Source organism: Nannospalax galili, unplaced genomic scaffold, assembly GCF_000622305.1.
Source record: "Nannospalax galili isolate Female #2095 unplaced genomic scaffold, S.galili_v1.0 scaffold919, whole genome shotgun sequence".
In the NCBI taxonomy this organism is placed as follows: domain Eukaryota; kingdom Metazoa; phylum Chordata; class Mammalia; order Rodentia; family Spalacidae; genus Nannospalax; species Nannospalax galili.
Window position 1 is genome coordinate 1539022 of NW_008342543.1, and position 18338 is coordinate 1557359.

At 44.6% G+C, this 18338-nt stretch overlaps 1 protein-coding gene across 2 annotated transcripts in view; it reads right to left on the reverse strand.

The window, feature by feature from the left end:
* Fam135b (family with sequence similarity 135 member B) overlaps positions 1–18338 on the reverse strand; it is a 325309-nt gene that overhangs the window by 111626 nt on the left and 195345 nt on the right. For both annotated transcript variants that reach the window (XM_008838576.2, XM_008838577.1), the window contains exon 4: positions 2130–2269. In XM_008838576.2, coding sequence (XP_008836798.1) covers positions 2130–2269 — 140 coding nt within the window. The remainder of the gene's footprint in view (positions 1–2129; positions 2270–18338) is intronic.

The window sequence follows — 18338 nt, forward strand, 5'->3', positions numbered from 1 at the left end:
GCAGTAGGTCTGGGGTCAGCTGAGGAACCAACATTTTACACAAGCGTTGCCAAAGTTCTGTGTCGCACATGCAGGAAGGCCTCTCGCTCTGAAATATGCTTCCCTTTCACACCCCGATGACACACACCCTTGTTTACATCCACTTTCCGTTCATCCGTGTATCTTCTTCTTTGCCTTGGCACTGGGAACTTAGTACTCCCCACGTGGGCCACCATCAGCCATGCCCAGAGGATGCACATGACATTTGCTTTGCTAGATGTACCCTGAGATTGGCGTCCCTTCCTTTTTTGCATATGCCTTTTTCTCCGGGTCATTATGTTGCTGTTTTTTCTGTATTATGATAATTCTCTCTATTTTGTCATAATTTTGCCTAAATCTGATGTGGGATTGCAGTATGTGTGAAACACCCACAGTGCCTCTAGTCCCTCTTTGCAAGCATTCACTCTTAAGTGCCTCCTCCTATTCCTCAGCTGCCGGTTATTTCTGTTTGCACCCATATCTGGTACTTGTCTACGACTGCACGGCAGTGACTGGTTCTTCTATGGTGTGTGTGTTGCGTAGACATCCTTTCTTCAAGCACTTGCTTCCCACATTATTGGCGTTGGCGTCCATGAACACACTTTCTAACCACTGGGTTGGTTTACACAAGTGGATAGATATCTATTCGAAAAGTGGTAACATAGCCATTCCGATTATACAGATTTTCAGATACATCCTGTTCACTTCAGTTGTGCCTAGTTTGGATGTAACGACTAGTTGTAACATTGTTCTCATATGAGTCAGCCCTAACACAACAATAAATTTTAAGCTTATAGAGAAAAGTAACTTGGCATGCGGAAGAAAACAATTTGTTCTGAGAAAACAATTTGTTCTGAGAAACACAGTCCCTATCAATGGTAATTAATATGTAACACTCTCACAAGCTAAAACTTGAGAAGTTCTAAACTGTTAAGGGCAGAAGCCGGACTGTGATGCAGTTAAGATGGAATAATAATGCCAAGATGCCCGATGCACTCATCTAACAGTAAAGGATCAGCTGGAAAGTACCAGGGACAGTCTCTTGTTTGCTACTTCATCTCCAGCATACAGCACAGACTTTGTAAGTGTTCAGTTAACTTGATACGTGGGTGAACGCCTGAGAAATGAACAACACCCTTTACTTTTAACTATAAAGGGAGCAGCCTCACTAACGAGATCCTAAAAGATGTGGACAGGAAGCAAACGGCCGAGTACAGGAAAGTGTACCAGAGGATCAGTAGGAGATTTGCTGTACACCACAGGGGACTTGTGAGCAGGAGCACTTTAAGATATGTCAAGCGAGGGATGCCTTTTCATAAGCTCTTCCATTGTGAAAAATCAGCCAGAACGTGGCAACAAGAATTCAAGATGGAACTGGGGGAGTGAGAACTGGGGGGATTCCAGACAGTCCTTCAGAATGTGTTAATTTGATGAATGAGGATTTTTCAGTCAGGCTTCTAGCAAAATTACTAAAGGGCCAATGCGTTTTCAGTGCTTGGGCCTGCTCTCCTCTCCATGGATGCACTCCCCATATCTGATGGATTCTTAGCACATGCGTCTGAAAGACTGCTCCTTTGTGAACTGTTGCCAGGCTCTGCTTAGACATCCCAGAGTTCTTTCTTCTTGCATGACGTCTCTTGATTTCATTCTCCCTATGGTCAGTGGAGCCTACCTGCTAAGCAGGACACATGCTTATTATAAGTTGACACGCTAGCTTGAGCTATCAGCCTTTCAAAGAGAGAGGCCCTCCAAGCCTTCTTCACTTCTGTGTCTTGCCCAATGGCCCAACCCAGAGCCATGAAAAGAACAGGTAGTCAAAAAGCATTTGTTGAGATATTCCTGCCTGGGCAGAGGTTCATGAGCAAGCAAGCAGGGAATGAGTAACAGAAAGTCAGTCAGGGGACATTGCTTGCACCTGAGGCTTAATGGAGTGGGCAGGGATGTGTGTGAAAGAAAGAATAAAAACAATCAGTAAGTTCTTGGATTCGCAGAACCACAAATTCCTGTCAGATTTCAGAAAACCATCGGTAACTTCTTCACTTATCCTGAACCCAGCTATGAGAGAGGACAGTCAAGAGGGAAAGTGTGGCTGGCGAGAGATCACGACTTACCCTCTCACCATCTAAGAGTAAATGAGCTCGGAATACCATGGCATCATTTATGGGTGCCTCCTCATTCCTGTATAAAATCTGGAAGACCCGGCTGTGCACGGCGTTCTCGTGGACACAGGCTGAATGCACGCTGTTGCTCTCTGCAAAACAAAATCAACAGGCGCTGTGAATTCCAGGACAGTCCTGCACCCACAGCCCATCAGGTGTCTGTCTGGCCCTGGGATCATTTTGATCTCAAACAATTTCCAAAGCTTACAATGACACATGAATTATATGCCATCGCAGGAAGACCTGTGTTCATGGAGGTAAGCTAAGTCTCAGGAGAAGCTTGTTCAGTGTCTGATTGCATGTCCCTTCGTCTGGCTCTTTCCATCTCCATCCTGGAAACAAGGAGAGTGGGGAATACAGTGGAAAGGCTCCTCCCTTCTACAAGCAATTCCTGGTCCTGTAGCACCCATCTCTCAGTAAAAATGTTCACCCACTGGGTGTGATCTGAGGAACGCTCTGACTAGACTTATAGGTAAGTGCCAGATTCTAATTTTACTGCATATCGAGTGCTTTAGGTCTGCGCTTCACGGTGTTCTATGTTATAATCCCTAAGCTATATTTCAATGTCAAGTTCAATGTCAAGTAAACTAGGAGATTAAGACACCTTCGTGCATTCACTGCCCAGGGTTATTATGGGCATGAAGTATACGAACATCTCCTAATGCTGACCACATAAACGTCACAGTGAGAAATCATGTTCTCCGCCATTTTAAGATAAACATTATCAGTGTTTATATAAAGCAGTGATTATTCATTCATAACAATTTCCAGCTATATGAAACTTTTATCTTACAAAGAGCTTTTCAACTGTGTTCTGTACCTTAATGCTCAAAGCAAAATCCCAGGATAAGTATGCCACAGAGTCTAATGCTCCCCGAATCAGAGGCCAGTTTGTTTTTGTTAATTTCCCCAAATTCCTATGTTTAAACAAACCCTCCCTGTGGTGCCATGTGAAGGTGGGTCCATGGAGGTGATAGGATCTCAGGGGTGATGTCTTCATGAATGACATTAGTGCCCTGCTAAGAGAAGGATGGAGTATGAACCACTCATTCTGTGTGCGATGTGATGGTACAGTAGGTTTCAGTCGGCTACCTCAGTGGGTCTTTCCAGAATCCAGCCATGCTGGCATCCTGGTCTCAAACTGCGTTCCCAGAGCTGGGGAAAACATATTTCCGTCATTTACCAGCCACTTAGTTGATGATATTTTGTTTAGCAGACTTGGCTAAGATACTCCCCATGGCAAGGCACTGCGTCGGCTTGTACTCACAACCATCAAACCGAAAAGGAGGCCCCAGGTAAGTCGATGAAACGCACTGGTTCCTGTGGAAAAATCACTTCTCTACACAGCACACTGGGGGAAAATTAAAGAGCAAGACTGAAAAGGTGGACAGTACCAAGAAGGTTCGCAGAGACAGACTCTGCCCAAGGGCTTATATCCCAGCCCCAGGGAGTGGGGCCCGGGAAGAAGGTCCAAGAGGCCAGCGTGGACTCCACTGCACAGTAAATCTAACCAGGTGCTCCATAGCTGGGAAACAAACCACACACTATCCCACCTGCTTGCAGGGTCACTGAGACTTGTCTGCTCTAATTTGCACGTGGTTGGGAAGGAAATAAAATCACAGTGTTAATGCAGCTCTAGCCAGACCTTTTGTATTCAGGTCGATATGGCTTTTAAACACAATCTGCACTGTATAGAGTCTTCTGTTTTGATTTGCTGTGCTGCCCCTTTCCCTTTCCCAGTCGTTGTCAGTGCCTGGTTGGTCTACAAGCCAGAGCAACAACATGGCAGAGGATGGATGGGGTAAATACTCTGAAGGTCAGAGCAGCATGATCCGTATTCTGCCAGGAGGGGCAGCTGGCAAAGCAGCTCAATCTGTTTCCTTTTATAGGAAGTGACATCATCTTTTATAACAGCAGCTTTCCATTTGAAAAATGGGCATATACACACCAATCTCTTGCAAGCACTGTGGATATAAGAAGACCAAACAGATCAGGATCCTGTGACCTGACACACTCAGGCCTCTGTGTAGACTATGGTGACTGTTCATTTGTGCTCAGAGATGACATTCTGAGTACTTTCTGTTGAATGAAGTTCCATTGGCCTTGTCTTTAATGGAGATGAATCTCTTCTGACTAAAAGGAGATGGTAAACTAGACCATAGAGACCCAGTGATCTACACTAGAGATCCCTTAGTCCCACAAGCCCCCATTTAGCTGAGGACAGGGTACTTAGCAGGGCCTATGGGTCTCAGTGTCATTTTCTGTCACTGCTGAACTAGGCATTATGAACATGTCTCTTTGCAAGGGAAGGCTCACCCATCAGAAGACACCATCGCTGGCAATGAGCACCAGTGATGTTGTTCCTGCCCGTGCGGCCCCACGAGGATTCTGTCTTCCCGAAGGATGACAATCCAGGCTTGGATACTCCACCCATAAGCCATGTTCCCTCTTCCTGACACCCTGAAAGAACGGCTGCTTTCTCCCCGGCAAAGCCACTTCCTGAGATGCCCTGCCCTGCCCCCCTGCCCCCTCTGTGTGGGCTTCTTCCTCACATGGAAGGGTCCCATTCGCATTCCCTGTGCTTTTCCTTCCTCAAGGTCAGGCACAAGACACCTAGAGATGAGAAAAGTATATGGTCTCCAACCTTCAAAGACAAGATGACAGGTAGGTGGGCTTGGTGGTGTCATTCTCTGATCCCAACTCTGGAGGATGAGGCAGGAAGACTCTAAGTCAAAGGCCTCCCTAGGCTAGAGAGGAAGTCAAAGGCCAATCTGAACAACTTGGCAAACCCATGTCCCAAAGGAAAAATTTTTTTAATGGACTAGAGCTGTACCTCAGTGGTAGAGCAGATGCCAGGCATGTGTAAGGTCCTGAGTTCAAGCCCTAGTACCACCAAAGGAAGAAAGAAAAGAACTAATGTGCACTATGAGATGCTGCCCTTCCTTATGTATAGGGGAAGGTGAAGACAGGTGTCGTTTATCATTTACTGACAAGGAGCCTACTCGATGGGACACTAGGATACAAAGCCAAGGCTTCAGAAATATGTCTTCTTCTCCAAGTCAGGGAAGGTGTCCAGAGAAAGAAGAGTGGGGGTTTTAAGAAAATAAAAAGGTGGAAAGGAAGGATGGTGGGGGGGAGTTGGGAAAGCAGGAGGGTGTAAAGGAAAGAGGATGGGGCAGCGGAAGGTGGTGGAGGCCTTCAGACGGCTTCACTGTATACAGAATGGGTCTGGGTTTTAGGTCAGAGAGCAAGACTACAGTTTTAGGTCTTGACGTTTCTCCTCCCCCTGAAAATGAATGACATGAATGTACTTGGCATATCTATGCACCTCTAAATGTTTAAATTCAGACAATGGACTTCCTCTGTTGCGAGAACTCCACCCCCCCAACACACCCCAGGAGGTTTTGAGAACATAGAAGATTTCTAATCAAACAGGCCCCTCGCTGCTCTGTCCTTGTTCACTGAGCTCCAACACCATTTCAGGAACATGGCCGTGGCCCTGCCTGCACACAGGAGCTGTCCAAAGAATCAGGTTTGTAAGAAATGATCAAAACTCCGAAAGACATCTGCCAGGTCCCCAGGTAGGTGAGATTTATGACATTCACAGTTTGTAAGAAATGATCTCCGAAAGACATCTGCCAGGTCCCCAGGTAGGTGAGATTTATGACATTCACAAAATAAAGCACGAAGTATCAACCTCTAAATTTTCATAAATTGAGCTCACGGTCTCTGAGGAGACAAAGGAATTGGAAAGGCCCCATTAGCTTGCAAGTCCCTCCAGGTCATGATCTTGGATTGCATATGAAAACTCTGCTCAGAACAGCATCTCCTTTAGGCCTCTCTGGATTTACCCTTACTACATTTCGAGATTATCGAGCTTGGGCCAGTCACTGAAAGCTCAGTGACATAAGAACCATCCTGTCTGATTTCCATGGAATGGTGCAAACAAGGAGTATGTTTCTAACTTCAAAATTCTGCAAACTCAAACAGATTTCCTAGTAGGAAAAAAAAAAAAATCATCAGCATAAGGATTACTGCACACTGATTTTCTGGATTTCCTGGAAAGATGGAAAGCAGCCTTGAAGCCTAACTACCACCTTCCCCAGTCATTTCAAGGCAGATGCACAGCGAGAGCCTTGAGAAACAGATTCAGAGTGTGATAGAAGTGTTGCTGGCTGATGGGACCACAGTGCACACTCTGCCAGCCTAGAAGGCATGACCTTTTGTCCCCCTGGAGCTGGGGAAGGAGTTCCCTGGGTGGAAACCAGGAACCAGGGACTTTATTTTTCTTTCTGTGTGAGAATTGGGAGCACTTTAGGAAGGGAACAGAATTTTACTGGTCAAAGAAATATCAGTATATTAGAGAAAGAGGTCAAAACATGTGATTCCAAGAAATGATAGTAACTTGAGGAAGGATGAAGCCCAAGATGGCAAACCTAGATGCCGTCAATGGTCCAAGTCCTCTTGGTAAAAAGCTGGTTTGGCTCCATCATGAGCTGGGAAGTCCTGTGACCTTTTTAACCTGATGAGAAGGTTGTGCTTTTGGAGACCCATGGCTGAGTAGGTGAAAGTTGTGTCTGTGTGTTTTCGCTTGCCAGATCACCAGAGACCAGCAAGTTTATAATGAGCAGAAATTCACTGGCAGAGTTCTGGCCACTGGAATGTGTGTGAAGGTGTCTCCCTCTGGTGAGGGTATTCTAGCTCTGTCATCCCCTAGCAAAAGGCAGAAGGGACAGATGCAAAAGGGAGATGAATTTTTCCATTTGTAGTGTTAACACACCTGCAACTGTAGAGTCATCATAGCCTGTTACCTCTTAAAAGCCTACCTCACAACACTGTTACCATGGCAACTAAATTTTAGCATGGGTTTTGGAAGGGCCAAATATTCAAAGCATAGAAATTATCTAAAGAGTTATAACCTGGGGGCTGGAGACATGGCATTTAAGAGTCCTGGAGTCCAATTCTCAGCACCCACATGGCAGCTAACAACCATCCATAACTCTAGTTCCAGGGATCCGATGCCCCCTTCTGACCTCTGTAGGCATTGCACAACATGAGTGCACTTACATCCATGCAGGCAATATAGTCATACACATGAAAAGAAAAAATAATAAATCAGCAAGCAGCTCGCCACCTTGTTTTGAAAAGCTTCAAGAGCTCTAAGGATCCTCACTTCTATAGATGATGTCTGCCAATGAGATGCCTAGCAGCAACAGGCTTGATCAGACCCTTCTCTTCACATCTAACATTCAGAAACACAGACCTTTCCACAACGATGTAAGTGCATGGCTTTTCAGACAGTGTGAGTGGGGAAGGTGTCATGTCAACTAACAAGGAATCCATAACAAGCATTTATTTGGAATGTTTGAGGCATGTGACTCTATGAGTACTTCGGTTTTTGAGGCACATCTCCTCGGTGACACATCAATAAATAGTTGTCATTTTTACTTCAATTCGATGACTGTTAAACATTTTGTTTTCTATTTAAAGTACTCCACAGTAGAGAGACTGCCGCTGATTCTGTATCTGGGGCATGGATATAAGCTTATGCCTTACACATAACCCAAGATTAATATATGTTACCATTTTTAATAAAATGCATTCATGCATTTATGCACACACTAAGTATTTACTGCTCGCCTGATATGTGCCTGGTCTTAAGGAGCGCTGTGGGATTCAGGAATGAACGTTTCCATAGAGTTCCTTGTGAGCCTGTCTCACACTACTGTCCATAAGGAGTAAGACTCTGTTCAATTTCATGGACCTTTCCTCCTCATAAATGCCTGCCTCTCTCTGACACCGCATTCTTTCAGCACCTCACAAAGACTAAGTAAACTTTTTAATTACGTGATGATTTATGTTCATCAAACTGAATTGGAACATAGATATTTTATTAACCATGTTTTACAAATATCACTTTTGTGATATTTTGTAGAGATAATTTTAGTTATAAATTTTTTTATAAAAGTATTTCTTCTTTCTTTTTCATAAGCTAACATGACAGTTTGGTGCAGAGCATGTGCTCAAAAAAAATTTCACGTTTTATTACTTTACCTTCTGGTCACAGTCAACACTTTACCCTCTCTTACCGCCTCACCTCCACCATCAACTCCCCGCCCCACCACCTCCCCTTTCCCACTTTAATGTCTTTTCATTTTGCTGTTTGTGTGTGAGTGTGTGAGTGTGTGAGTGAGTGTGTGATGTGTTCCCACTTGTCCATTCAAGTTTCAGATTTTTCATAGGCTTCTTATATCATTAGTTGTGACCTTGATTAGATGAGCTTTCACTTTATTCATCAGAAAACTCATGATCACAGGCCTTGTCACATTCTTAGTGTTGGAAGCCATAGCCAACAGCGTGGAGACTCCAAACTTCTTCCTTTTCTGCTCGTTTTCCTACTCCTTACCACATGTTTATCTGATCATTCCCTATTTAATTGCATAACCATGCTGACATTATGTTAGAATTCTGTTTCTTTTTTAAAAGTTATTTATTATATTTTAATGTATTATTTATTATTTTTATTTTATGTGTATGCGTATATTGCTTGCATGTAGGTAAGTGCACCCATATTGTGCAATGCCTGCAGAGGTCAGAAGAGGCTATTGGATCCCCTGGGAATGGAGTTAGGGACAGTTGTTAGCTGCCATGTGGGTGCTGGGATTCAAACCCGGGTCTTCGGCAAGAACAACCAGTGTTCTTAACCGCTGAGCTATCTCTCCAGCCCCTATTGTTTTTATTTTGTGTGTAGTAGTGCATTGCCTGCGTGTATGTAAGTATACCCATGTCATGAAATGCCCACAGAGGTCAGAAGAGGGTGTCAGATGCCTTAGAACTGGAGTTAAGCATGGTTGTTAGCCATTAGGTGGGTGCTAGGAACCTAGGTCCTCTGCAAGAGCAGCCAGTGTTCTTACACTTAACCACTGAGCTAACTCTCCAGCCCCGTAATTCTGTTTCTTGTGAATACAGTGACCATCGAAACTCTTGAATATTTAACACAAGAAGTACTATCTTCCCATATCTCACTTGTTTTAATGCATGACTTCAACTTTATCAAAGACCTAGAAAAATGGAGCAGCAGGCGCTGCGTGTCGTAGCCACTCAACTATGCACTCACCAATCAATGAGTCAATCAGTTATCAACAAACACAAGGCTGGAGAAGGTAACGTGCCAAAGTCATCCAACACCACTGAGACGCCTTGAAACTTGAATAGTTCTAATATGCAGGATTTCTTGCTCCTAGCTTGCACCGTAAGAAAACTCATTACAAAAAAAAAGATGCTGTAGCCTGGCAGAAACTCGTATTTACAGGAGGGTAACTAAACCCCAGAGCTCAGTTAAAGCACCATTTAAACTTCTGGCAATAAGCAAGGGCTGTTGCAATTTACCCGTGAGTGTTCTCCTATCAACACTGAGTGGGTTTAATTACTTAATTATAAGCCACAGTGACCTGCTATTAGATAGAGCTCAGTAAGTCCAGCACTTGATACTACTTTATTAGCAATAATGTGTATTGCTGTAAAATTGCAAAGGTAAAATGGAGCCTGGAGCCTGGAGCACGCTCTAGTCCTCCCCAGCCACCAGCAGAGCTTCCTCAGATTGGTTCCCACTGCTGAGAAGTCTCAAGTATTTCAATTTACATTTCAAAAAGAGTCCAGTGAATGGTCTTACACCTTATGATTTTATGAGGGTAAAAACACAGGTCTGAGTTGAAAGATGTGAATTTAGCCTTGCCATTTAGATACTCAATACTTCAGAACAAAGAACTCACCAGTCTGAGCGGAGGTGTCCTCAGCTGTAAACTGAGACTGGGAGAATCCCAGCTAGCCCAGGGCTGGGAGGGTAGACTGTAAGGACTATGAAAGTACTGGGTGTAACAAATGATGGGTAGCCAAAGAAATGGCCGTAAACAGGCATACTGCTAGATAAACAGGAACTAACAGTGACTATTACAATTACCAACCGCAGATTTAGTTTGTTTGTTTAGAGACAGAGTGTCCCTTGTAGCCCCAGCTGGCCTGGAACTTACTATGTAGACCAGGCTGGTCCTGATCTCACAGAGGCAACTCTACCGAGATTAAAGGTGTGCGCATCACGCCTGTCCTAAGTGTAGAATTTTACCGACAGATTTCTCATGAGAGAACGCGGGTGCAGCGGTACAGTCTTCCACTGCCTTTTTCTCTGGAAAGACAGCAGGCTGGATGCAGGACAGGGGTCCTTGCCTGGATGGAGCATGGGGAGTCACTCTGCTTCCATGTGAAGGGTTCTATGGGAATCCCCCATTCTTAGTTCCTTCACACACAAACAGCATTAGCGATCATGATGCCCCACCCAGTGGTGGAAAGCATGAGTTCATGCCTCATCTCCCATCTCACATGGGATTTTCCCATGTCTCCCCACCTCCAGCCTCACTGTTTGAGCCCCAGATTACGGTCCCAGTTTACTTCTCCTTCATCAACTGTGCTCCATCCCTAGGGTATCTGAGCTATTTCTAAGAATCAATGTATACTCCACTTACAAGCACAGAATTGTACCACCACCTCCTTCTGAGTGGGCATGACCCCTTACGGACTTGGTCTTCATGTCAGAGATAGATCATAACCTTAAAATGTCTAAGATAGAGCCTTTCATTGTGATTCCCAAATGTGCTCCTGTCATAGAATACAGACAAAGCACATCCTGGTCATGTTTTATTCTTCTTTTCCTTTCACGTCCATAATTCAGCCATTAAAAATCCTATATATTATCATTCAAAATGCAATTCTGAAAACCCAATTCTTTTGATGTCTTTCAAAACTTTTCTTCAATACTGAAAAATTTTGAGACGAGGTCTCATATAGCCCAGGCTGGCCTTGAACTCATTATGTAGCTGAGGATGACCTCACACTATGGAGCCTCCCACCCCCAGTTCCCAAGAGCTGGAATTATAGATGTGCCCACACTCTCAGATTGTGAAAACTTTCCTTTCTCTTTCCATTATGGCTACCTTTGACCTACTGACATAAGACACAAACCGTTACCCTTCGTTGCACGTACAGCGGAATCTGACACTTGCTGTGGTTTGATTTTCCCTCAGAAGGAAAGCGGCAGGTACAGCTGGGACTTAACACAGAGCTGGTGCTTTGCGTAGTGTCCAGGCCAGGCAGACACTTACAGACCGCACAGCTGACCAAGGCTCCAAGTGACCTGATCACAGCATTTGGAAGCTGTGTTTAATAACATTTATGGAAGTAGCTGGATGTCAGATGGAGCAGATAAGCTTACTGAGGCTGCCTCTGTTTCCTGCTAAGCCCTCACATTGACCCGGAGCCTGTATCAACCCATGTTCCCTTGCAAACAAGTAGGCACGAAACACACAGCAGGACTCCATCTGCCGATCCTGAACACACACACACACACACGCACGCACGCACGCACACACACACACACACACACACATGCACACACACACATATATACACGTGCAAGCACGCCCGTGTTAATAAGTCATCAAGACACTCAGCAAAAATGAAACAATGAGCCCTGCTTATGTGATTCAAGTCTTCCCAAACCATCTGCCTTACCCATATGCTTCCCCAAAAGAACTAAGTTTAGCTACAGTTGCAGCTAATCAAATATTTGTAAGAGCTGCAGTGCCCCCACCTAATTGTGAATGTTCCAAGGAGCATAGCGCTAGCTCATAATGACCTTGGCCTAGGTCACAGAATGTAAGAGAGAAGTGGGGACTGAGGATTCCACACACAAATATCAGGGGCCACACAGCCACTGCTGAGCAGGCAAGATGAAGTGGTTGCTTCTTTTTTTTTTTAAATATTTTTATCATTATTATTTTATGTGTATGGGCATATTGACTACATGTACATATGGACAACCTTGTTGTGCAATGCCCACAGGGGCCAAAAGAGAGTGTTGAGTGCCCTGGAACTGGAGTTACAGATGGTTGTTAGCTGCCATGTGGGTGCTGGGAATCGAATCCAGGTCCTCTGCAAGAACAGCCAGTGCTTTTAAGCCCTGAGCCATCTCTCCAGCACTATGGCTGCTCCTTTTATCTTCCACAGATGCAGAGTCCTACTGGCTGGCCAGTCCCAATTACAGGGTCTGAGCCAAGCCTGACCTTCCCAGAAGGTATGAGCAACCCCAGGTCCTTGCAGTGACTGAGACCAGCTCTTCCCAACCAACACTTGGATGAGCTGTCCCTATCACAACCCCTGACCTCTGTCTTGATGTGCCTCATCTTTCCTCTGGTGGTTCCCTCCTTCTTGTGTGTATACCTGGCTCAGGTTTCCAAAGGGCTGATCAGGAGGTGCCTGACCATAAGGAAAGAGTCCAACAGGCTCCTGGGATCTTGCTCATAGGAACTCAAGGATGACAGCAAGCACAAAACCCATGAGAACTTAGTAAGACAAAACCAGCACAGAACTGGGGGACTGGACAGGAGGCCACAACTTTTGCAAAGAACTATTAGTAGCTGATCACTGTTGAGTGAAGGGAGTTGATCTTCTTTGAGAAGCTGATGCTAGACAGGCTGAGACCCCAGTGGTGAGCGTAATCACACCCAGGGACATCAGGCTATCAACTTGATTCAATAGGTCTTAACACATATGCAAAAATGCATGAAGTCCTGTGGGTAGGATATGGGGGGTACAGATAGGAAAGGGGCTAAATATGACTAAGATGTGTTGTATGAAATTCACAAAAATTCAGCTCCCAAAAGAAGGGACTCTAGACCTAGAGTCTACACAGACTAAACCTCAGTGGATGGAGTTGCACTGGGAACATCTGGGGACACTCACTTGATACAGTGGGCCTTAACAGGAATGACGGAGTATAGAGGGGGTGCTATGGAAGGATGCTGGTGGGGACGGGGGTATAAAGATGATTAAGAATGACTGAGATGTTCTATATAAAATACACAAAAATTCAATATGAACAATTTTTAAGGTTATATATTGTGGGAGACAGGCTTGAGCCTAGGATGAAAGTCTTATTGACAGCCATACAGCAGGCCTGAGGCAACAGCCCAACTGCTGGAGCCACAAGGAATGCCTTGTGACATTTTGCTCCCATTGGCGGATCATGAGACTGATGCCTAGAGCTCGCCACTCCCTAATCACCACCCTTGGATACCTCACCTTTAAACTACTTGCTGTGCTGTGATTGGACCACCTGAACCTGGTCTCCTGTGTCTGAATGTGGCTCCGCTGACACAGTCTCCTCACCAGCCCTGGGGTCCGGGACCAGGCAGAAGCAGCGATGACAGGAGGCAACGCAGGGCAAGCAAAAGTGCTGTCTCAGCACCAAGAGAGCAGGAGAGCGGCCATAGCCAGAGGAGAGCGGCCACAGCCGGCGACCACAATATATTAAAAATAAAAAGACCTAGAACTATGTATAGTATAGATGTAGGTCAATTTTTAATTCATGCTAAGCATATTTGTGAACAAGGTGTTGCATGACATCTGCTAGTCTGGCACAAATCCTTCATTTATAAATTATAGGGAACTTGAAGAGCTGGGGGAGAAGCCAGGATATTTGACTCACTATAGAGGGAGGCTCAGAAAGTGCTTGGCAATGGTTATAACTGCACACACTTGCTGCCACAGATGAACATTGCCTCTTGTTAAAGCCAAGAAGGTGTTTCCAAGCCAGGAGCCCCATCCCTAGGTATTCTTCAGGACACGGGAGGATAACGAGCATTGTTTCCTACACCTTGCACAGAGGACACAAATGCCACAGTCTGAATATGATGTAGCTTTGTACATGGAGCTTGGATTTACTCCAGGGTCAGTTCTCTGTTTCTAATTCTCAACTCCCTAGTCCCTTGATACTCTTGGGTTTTTCTAGCTAGTCTGAATGTCTTAGAGTGCCAACACAGTAGGCAACCTGGTTTCTGAGGTTCAACCTGTCCTTGGCTGAGCCAAATCATTACTTTTCTACCAGACACAGAGGGCACTGATTGGAAGGGTTTCTCCCACACCTCCTGACCATATTCTGGGATGCTTCTTTGCTTTTTAAATTTGCTTTCATTTTATGTGCATGAGTGTTTTGTCTGCATGTAAGTAAATGCACCATGAGCACACAATACTCAGGGAGGTAACACAGGGCATCAGATCCCTGGAACTGGAGTTAGGGATGGTTGTTAGCCACCAGGTGGGTGCTGGGAATTGAACCTTGGTCCTCTGAAAGAGCAGACAGTGCTCTCAACAGCTAATCATACCTTCAACACCTCTGGGGCCTTTCTGATCTCAACTCCTGTGTTTCCTGCTGAGTCTTTGATAGCATCCACTTGCTGGCAGATCACTTCAGTGACAGGAGTCTGAGGGATCAGTGCAGGGCCTGGTGTCTTTCCTATGTTTCTGAGCTCTTTCAAGACTACCAGGAACTAAGCTACCCTGACCTGCCTTCTCCACCATGATGAGCTAAAACCCTCTGAAACCAGGAGACTAAAGACTTTTTCTCCCTCGAGGTGTTGTGTTATTGAGGTTGGAGTGACACAAAAATAACAATTGTACATATTGGGCAGCTCAGCCACTATTGCTGTCCCTTCACGAACTGGACAGGCTGTGGACCAATGGAAGCTCTCATTTATTATTGATGGGGATGCAAAGTGGGCTTGCTATTTTGAAAGAGAGTTTGGTGCTGTCTTCAAAAGTAACCATTTTCTTGCCATGGGATCCATCAGTCAATGCTCTTTGGTATATACCAAACAGGTGAAAAGTTATGTCTACATAGGCCCCAAACTTGGAAACAATCAAGATATATTTCAGTAGGTGAGTAATATAACCAGACTATAGGGTATTATTCCATGGTAGGAAGAAATGAGATGTTGAGCGTGCACAGGAGGAAACCTAAGTGTGTATGTCTATATACATAGGGCACTTTTGGAACTAAAATCTACTGAAACAACAAAACACTAGTAGTTGCTTGGATCAGAGGGAACCGAGGTATAAGTAGGTGGAAAACAGATGATGTTTAGGGCACTTAAAATGGCCTTTAAAATACTACTATGGTGGACCATATGAGTCCATCTTTGTCCACACACAATGTACCACAGTGAGCATGAAGTCTCTGTAATGTAAACTCTGGTCTTTGAATGACAGTGACATGCCAATTTATGTCTTGTGTTGTAAGACGAGGATCATTTCGGTGGGGCATATCTGTTGATAATGGTACAAGTCACTGCTTGTGGGAGAAAGGGTATATGGGGTATCTCTCTACTGTTCCTTCTTCCTATTCTTATAAGAGGTAAGCTCTATAAAAACCAATTGATAAACATCCTGACTAGTAAACAGGATTTGACTTTTTTCTTTTCTAATATTCTGTATTTTAGTGGACGCTCTGTCATCCAGCCTCTGGGTTAGGCTGGGGTGTGAATTGCCCTGGAAGACCCTTTATCCCCACTTTTTATATGCATCCTTCTATCAAGTGCCCCTACCTCACTTCATTTCAGCCTCTAATTAACTTGACCATGCTCTCCCTGTCTCCCACCTGGACAGCTCAATGACCTTCATCTGTCCAGCTGATCTCTTCTATAAACTGTCGCTTCACATTTTTCCCCAAGAAGGATTCAGTCGGTATACAAAGGAGATTGAGCTGCTCCAGAACTAAACTCCTACAGTGTCTTCAGATTTTGCAGAATAAAAAATAGTCCTCATGTAGACATCATTTACACATAAAGTTTATATGTCACTCCCTAACTCTCCTAACTCAAACCACTCCAGGATCTATTCTCACTTTCAGCTGCCACACTGACCTGCCAGCACCTTCCAATGCATGCTCTCTCTTCCAGGAATGATGCTTCCCTTCTCTGTGGGATGAGATGACATCTGCCTATTTCTCACTCTCCATTCAGGCATTTCCACCCCAGAAAGCCTCTAAGATCCCTGACTTGGTCAAGCGTCTCTCTCAGCTTTGTGACACTACTTTATAGAGAAGCAACTTCATATGACAATTTGCATAACTACCTCCTGCTATGGACAAGGTCCACTGTGAATGCTGGGTTGCTTTGTGCAGGTAAACCTCATACCTTGTATATCACCTTGGTATTGAGAGATGAGTATGTGTGTGTGTGTGTGTGTGTGTGTGTGTGTGTGTGTGTTTGTGCATGCATGAGTGTGTGGGTATTCTAGTTTGCTTTCAAATGCTGTGACAAAACACTCTGACCAATACCAAGTTGGAGAAGAAAGGATTTATTTGGCTTACATCTCCCAGGTCACAGTTCATCAGTGAGGGAGCCCAAGGTAGGAACTCAGGGCAGGAACCTAGAGGCAGGAACTGGAGCACAGGCCATGGAGGAACATTGCTTACTGGCTTGCTCCCCTGGTCCCTGCTCAGCCTGCTTTCTTATATAATACAGGCCCACCTGCCCAGGGGTGGCATCACCCACAGTGGGCTGGACCCTCCACATCACTCAACAATCAAGAAAATGCCCCACAGACATAGCCACAGGCCAGTTCAATGGAGGAAATTCCCCAATTAAGGCTCCCTCAACCCAGGTGTGTCACGTTGACAACAAGAGCCATCCAGCACAGGGGATGTATGTGCTCATGTGCACACAGGCAGAGGCCAGAGGAGAACCTCTGGTATCCTCCACTACTGCTCTCTGCCTTATTACCTTAAGATGGGGTTTCTCACTGACCTGTGAGCTGGCCCTTTGGGATTGGCTATCTAACTAGTGAGCTCCTAGAATCTACTTGTCTCCACTACCCAGTGCTGGAGGGTTACAGGTACACACAGCCATGACAGGATTACTGTGTGGGTGCTGAGATTCAAACTCAGGTCCTCTTGCTTGAAAAACAAGCACTCTTACCCAGTGAGGCATCTTTATAGACCCCAGATGATATATTTTGGGGTGGTTTTTTTTTGAGGCAGGGTCTCTCTGTAGCCACAGCTGGCATGGTCCTCACTGTGCAGACCAGGTTGGTCTTAATCACAGAGGTACACCTGCCTCCACATTCCTAGTGCTGGGATAAAAGGCGTGTGCCATCATGCCTGGCTTTCTAGCATTCTAGATGATATTTTAAATGTGTAATTTATGTATAAAATATATATACGCAGACAGTATATATACATATATACAACTATGTATACATTATATGTATGTGTGTAATGTATACTTCATATATGTACTATACTCTCTCAATAGATGGTAGATACATTGATAGGTAGACAGATAGATAGACAGGTAGATGATAGATAGATGATAGATAGATGATAGATAGATAGATAGATAGATAGATAGATATAGAAAGATGATGATGATGATAGAGAGATAGATAGATAGATAGATAGATGACAGATAGATAGATAGATAGATAGATGATGCATTGAAGTTACCAACTAAATTCCACAAACATTCAGAGACCTAATTCCTTGGCTCTACTCATTTTAATGTCTCTGCCAATGGAAATTTATTAGCTCCATTACTACCATCTCATGGGTCGGCATCGGCATGTGTTTCCAAAGGCTGAGGAAAAAGCATTTACTTCAAGGGAGATAAACAAGAGCATTCGTTTCTAGGAGTCATGACTTTTATTGCACCTTAAACTTTAACAATATTGACCTGAATTGCTCTAAACCAAAGCCATCAATATGCGAACATGTGTTCTAGGGTTTCCAGCAGGACTTAAGTGAAAGGAAACATCTCTAAGTGGAGTCTGGAGATGATGCGAAATTCCTGTCATTCATGTGCATTTTTTTTATTCAGTCATCAAGTCTTATAATCAAAGGGTAAGTATTGAGTAACAAGGAGATCCCAGCGTGGCAGTTAACTGCGAACATTCCCAACAAGCTCTAAGGATTTGAAAACCTTGTCCCTAGTTGGTGGTGCTGTTTGTGGAGCCCTGGAAGTATGGCCTTGCTGGAGGAAGTGCATCACTGGGGGCAATTTATGAGAGCATAGAGTCTGGTCCATTTCCAGTGTGTCTCTCTCTGCTTCCTGTGCATGTTTGAATTCCCATGCGAGCCATGATGGAGTCTTATCCTTAATCCAATGAACAATTCCTCCTTTAAGTTTTCTTGGGACATGGTGTTTACCACAGCAACATAAAAATAACCAATACCCACATCCAAGATCTTAAGTCTTGTCCAGTAGGGGGACAATTTCTGACCCCAAGGGCCTTATCTATAGTAGCAAACACTTCCTACAAAGAAATACTTGAATG